A 4,604-nucleotide genomic window follows, 5' to 3' on the forward strand; every position below is an offset into this window, starting at 1 on the left:
CTAGCCGAAACGTTGGCACATTAAAATAAGTTAATCGAACTTATTTGTGTTTTTCATTGACCGCACCCCCAACCATCTTCTCCTCATTTAAGTTACTTTTAGTTTTAGTAAGAGACACAAAATGCCCCAGCACCTCAAAAAGTGCAGAAATTTACCTCAGTATAGAAATTATATAAAAACTACAACTATACCTTAGAATGGAGCCTTGCTCCAGTAAAAGGAAAAAGTACCGCTAAACAATTATATATGATATATTTATCATAAGTATTATTTTAATACTTTATGTGTTGTAAGTTTTAAGGTCGTGTGTTTTCCCAGTAGTTAATATATTGAAGAATTTATTACTTATGTGGACACAGTGCTGATCTGAAATGTGATCCATACTCCACACAATAAACAAAAAAATCTTTTCTCTTTCAATTAAGGGATTTTTTTGATACGAAAAAATTACTGGCGGAGGAAATTAAAAATTAATGATAAATTTTAACCAAACATGGATTATTTAATTTAAATGATTGACCCCATTTTTTCAAACTCTAATTAAGAGGGACAGAATAATACTATTTGATGTTCCGGCGGATTTGCCTAGATTTATGATAAACATGACTGCTGACGTAGATAAGACCTTGAAAATCTGCCCAATAGATAATTGCAACATGCTATCTATAAAACAGAAAATATCAGTATCGTCCAGGTATGCCAAGGGTTCGTTGCTTTCTGTATATCACAATTGTGGTAGCCATAATTTCTCTATCCGACAGTCAGCTGGATTATTCAGAAAGAAAAATGGTCTGTAATAGATATTCTTGTAAAATATATATATTTAATAAAATTTCCAACTACAAAAATGACTGTATCTTCACGTAATGTAGTTGCAAACTGCTTTCCATATTGTACATATGCATATACTTGTGAGTTGCTAGTGAAGGTGACGGTAATCGATATTGAAATATGGTATATTATTTGGATGCCTTTCGTGGGCGTGACCTTTTTTGGCTTCTCTTATGTTTTAAAGTGGATTAGGGTTATTCCTCTCCTCTGGTAATGACTTTAAAACTTTTGAAAGGAACATTGAATGAAATGTGATCAACGAAAAACTGGTATTTGCTTACGAATGCCCATTTTTTTCACATGCACCTCATTCATACATTCCATTGTTAAAGAAAAAATCATTCCATTTCCTAAACCCTTCGTTTTCTTAAAAAAAATATTCCAAAATGTATAGAAGTAATAATTGCGAAGTCTATGAAAAGAATAAAATTTTCGTCAAAGACATGAATACATAATAACAAACCGTTAGTTTATAAATGAAATTGTGAACGGCTGAAAATATTCTTAATAAAAAAATGTTACTTGGTTACAGGGTCCTTACAGAGCAGTGATCCGTCGAATGGACCACTGCGAAGAAAGTGGAGAAAAACTTATGTATTCAGACAGCACAAAGATCACCAAAACAGGCCGTAATACCTACACCTATTCTGCTAATATAACATCACTCATACCTGTTGATGACACTATACAGGTACGCTAGCGAGATTCACTTATCTGCTAATATTATTATCCCAGAAAAATAATGTTACTTATAGTAAAAATTTTGTGGGATAGTAAACATTAAATTACTATAAGAGGAAGTACTAGTTATGATGCAACTTTGAAATTACTTAGCTCGCGCCTTTTGCTCTGAAACTTAAAAGTTATAATTTACAAAACTATTATCCTTCCCACTAATCTTTATGGATGCGAAATTCGGCCTCTTCCACCAATGGAAAAACAGCACCTTGAGGTATTTGAAAAAAAAGTAAAACATTTGAATCGAAAAAGGATTAGTTAACCGAATAATTTAGAAGGCTTGGCAACATCGAATTGAAGGAACTGTACACGGTAAATATAATTCAGGCTATAGCATAGTCGTGAATAAAGTGGGCGTGTAAGCTTGTAGAGCTTACAAACATATTCCTAAAATGTTGATAAACACTAAGCCGATGAGTAAATCTACGAGGGGTACACCGAAACCTAGATGAGAGAATTGCGTCAAGACTATTATTTTGGAGGGGCGGCATCGGACAGATATATGTAGAGAACACCCTCCCCAACTTCTGGTGTATTATAATAAGGGAGCTTGGTCTGCTTCCCTTTACTGCATATGTGACACATAGTAACTGGATACTTGGAATGATGTCCCATTCTCTGGTGCATCAATCAATTATTTTTAAGACTATTATCTATTAGTTATCTACATCGGCATCTTTCAGTAATAATTTGAGTTTAATAATTCATAAATCTTCGAATACTTGGTCTTTCAAAATTTTATTTCTGAAAAAAAATGTTTACTATATTCTTTGAAAATGGTCTTACAACCGTTTTCCTCCAATTTCCAAACTGACAATAGATAAAATAAAAAAATATTACATATAAAGACATCGTTAATCCGTATAGTGTCACCAAAGTCGGACAAGCACAATATATTACCCTTGTTTGCTGTTTTAATAGTTTCGCCTGCCTTGGCAACACTATTCTCCATGCCCGAATCAATTCAATTGGTGACAAATTTTCTAAAATAATCCTGAATAAGATAACGGTTAGCCCCACTATTGATAACAAGAACAATGTCCGTCAATTTTTCACAACATAGCGACATATCTGTGTACAGAAGTAAAAAATGAGAAATCCTTTTCTACGGCAGCTGCGATCCCTTTACTTCTACTAATTAATTCAGGACAATGTCTTTTCGTGTTACCCTGAGCCTTGCAATAATAACATATAAAAAGGTTTTTGATTTTGATGATGGGTTGATTTGGTTTCTATTGAAAGATAATGTACTATGTGATATTCTCTCATCTTCAGATAAAAGAGTATGTAATCCCAAGCTATTTCAATCTGCTTGCTGCCACATAAAATATCAAGGGCAGAAACCACTGAATCAAATTCGGGCACCAAGTAACTGATGTATAACATCTTCATTTTCTAGCTTGCCACCAGCCATCCTTAATTCAGCTGCCATCGACTCAAATTCTTGAAGGAATATCTGAAGACGTTTTTCAAGCTCATTTTCCTTCATGCTTTCTGAGCCATCACAATACTTTTCCTACCGGTTTCTTATATGTTTTTGAAAGGGACGTGACGCCCGTGCGGGTTGGGGCGCAGGTCCCACCTGGGGCAGTAAAACATTCATTTTTCGGCGGTCTCGAAGAATGAATCTTGACACTCCCACCTTGGTTAGTACGCGGCGGCAACCTAGATAGCCACCAGGGGTTGGAAAAAAGAACCAACAGGCCCACTTCTCGGACTTGTTCCCCCCACCAAATACCAGTACCAGTACCAGTATATATTTTTGAAAGAGTGTCCACAATATCTTTGGCTGGCGTTTTATATTTTATTAAAATTAGTACATTATTACACAAACAACCAATCAAAATCGATATAGCCTTAACATCAGCGGTTTTTTAAGCTTCCTGTCCATTGTCATCTGCAAGAGGATCCTAAGTAAGCACGTGCAGGACTTCATTCTTTTCTTAGATTAATTTTACTCTGAATAACCAATTCGCGAAATTTTGTCCATCAAATGTTTTAACACCAATCAAACCGAACGGTAAAACATTGGCCCTTGTGGAAGTCATAATTGATCAACCGACCGAGAACGAATGTTAAATAATCCGAACTCGCATGCTCACTAACCACAAGTCACATTCATCGAAAACTTCATCATCAAACAATAAATATTCTAATTTCTGGGCCCATAACCTATTAAATTAGGGTCCAATAAATATGCAGCGGTTGAAATATTAATTGTTTGTGGATAAAGTTAATAAGTACAAAGAAAATGGTTTGCGAGAGTAACAGCCGAATACTAAGAACAAACGTGAAACCTCTTCGTAACCTCTCAGTTCACAAGACAATGTTGCCATCAATCAACTATTGTAGAATTGAATACTAACATTAAACACATTTTATCTTTGTAAACTTTTCATTTCTTTACTTTTATCTATATTCTAGATTAAACATTTTTTTATTTTTTGAATACATTTAACAATAAAGTTTAAATCTATTATTTTATTTAATTTTGGTAATGTAATTAATTAAATGTAATGGTATATTGTAAACAAGGTCATAAGCGGTCTGTCCGTAACAATGTCATGAGAACTGTTTACAAAAGACTACATCTCAAGATAGCTGCTCCTCAAATTCTACAGTCAGCTTGAGGTCTCTTAGCAGCCACCAACTATTGTCGTACGACACATCGCTCGCTGTCCACTTATGAATGCGATTTTCTACGGTTATACTTTGCCATCATTGTCTATTAACATCCACGGCCTTCATCATTAACAGGTCAGACAAATGGACATTATTAACTCCAACGAGCAGGCGTCATACAAATAGACATTATTAGTTTCACCGAATAGGTGTCATCATTTATTATTGCTCATAAAATATTTTTGTTGTTTGTTAAAAAAGACTTTTATGTGATTTATTTAGTTTGTAATAATTAATTTCGAATATTTTTGTATTGTTTCATTTTTATAAAATTCTATTCGTCGTATTTCATTTTACCTACATTACTGACCCTATTCTTTACTTTATTTTTATATACTTTGTTTATGTTATTA

The 4,604-nt window shown here is 33.9% G+C and overlaps 1 protein-coding gene across 1 annotated transcript in view; it reads left to right on the top strand.

Moving 5' to 3' along the window:
* Positions 1-687: 687 nt before the first annotated feature.
* Positions 688-4,604, top strand: part of LOC106691177 (uncharacterized) — a 4,632-nt gene continuing 715 nt past the window's right edge. The window contains exons 1-2 of the mRNA XM_014436859.3: positions 688-789; positions 1,364-1,522. Of these exons, the coding sequence (XP_014292345.3) occupies positions 697-789; positions 1,364-1,522 (252 nt within the window). The 5' untranslated portion in view covers positions 688-696. The remainder of the gene's footprint in view (positions 790-1,363; positions 1,523-4,604) is intronic.

Source organism: Halyomorpha halys, unplaced genomic scaffold, assembly GCF_000696795.3.
Source record: "Halyomorpha halys isolate HHAL.00 unplaced genomic scaffold, Hhal_1.1 Scaffold2132.1, whole genome shotgun sequence".
In the NCBI taxonomy this organism is placed as follows: domain Eukaryota; kingdom Metazoa; phylum Arthropoda; class Insecta; order Hemiptera; family Pentatomidae; genus Halyomorpha; species Halyomorpha halys.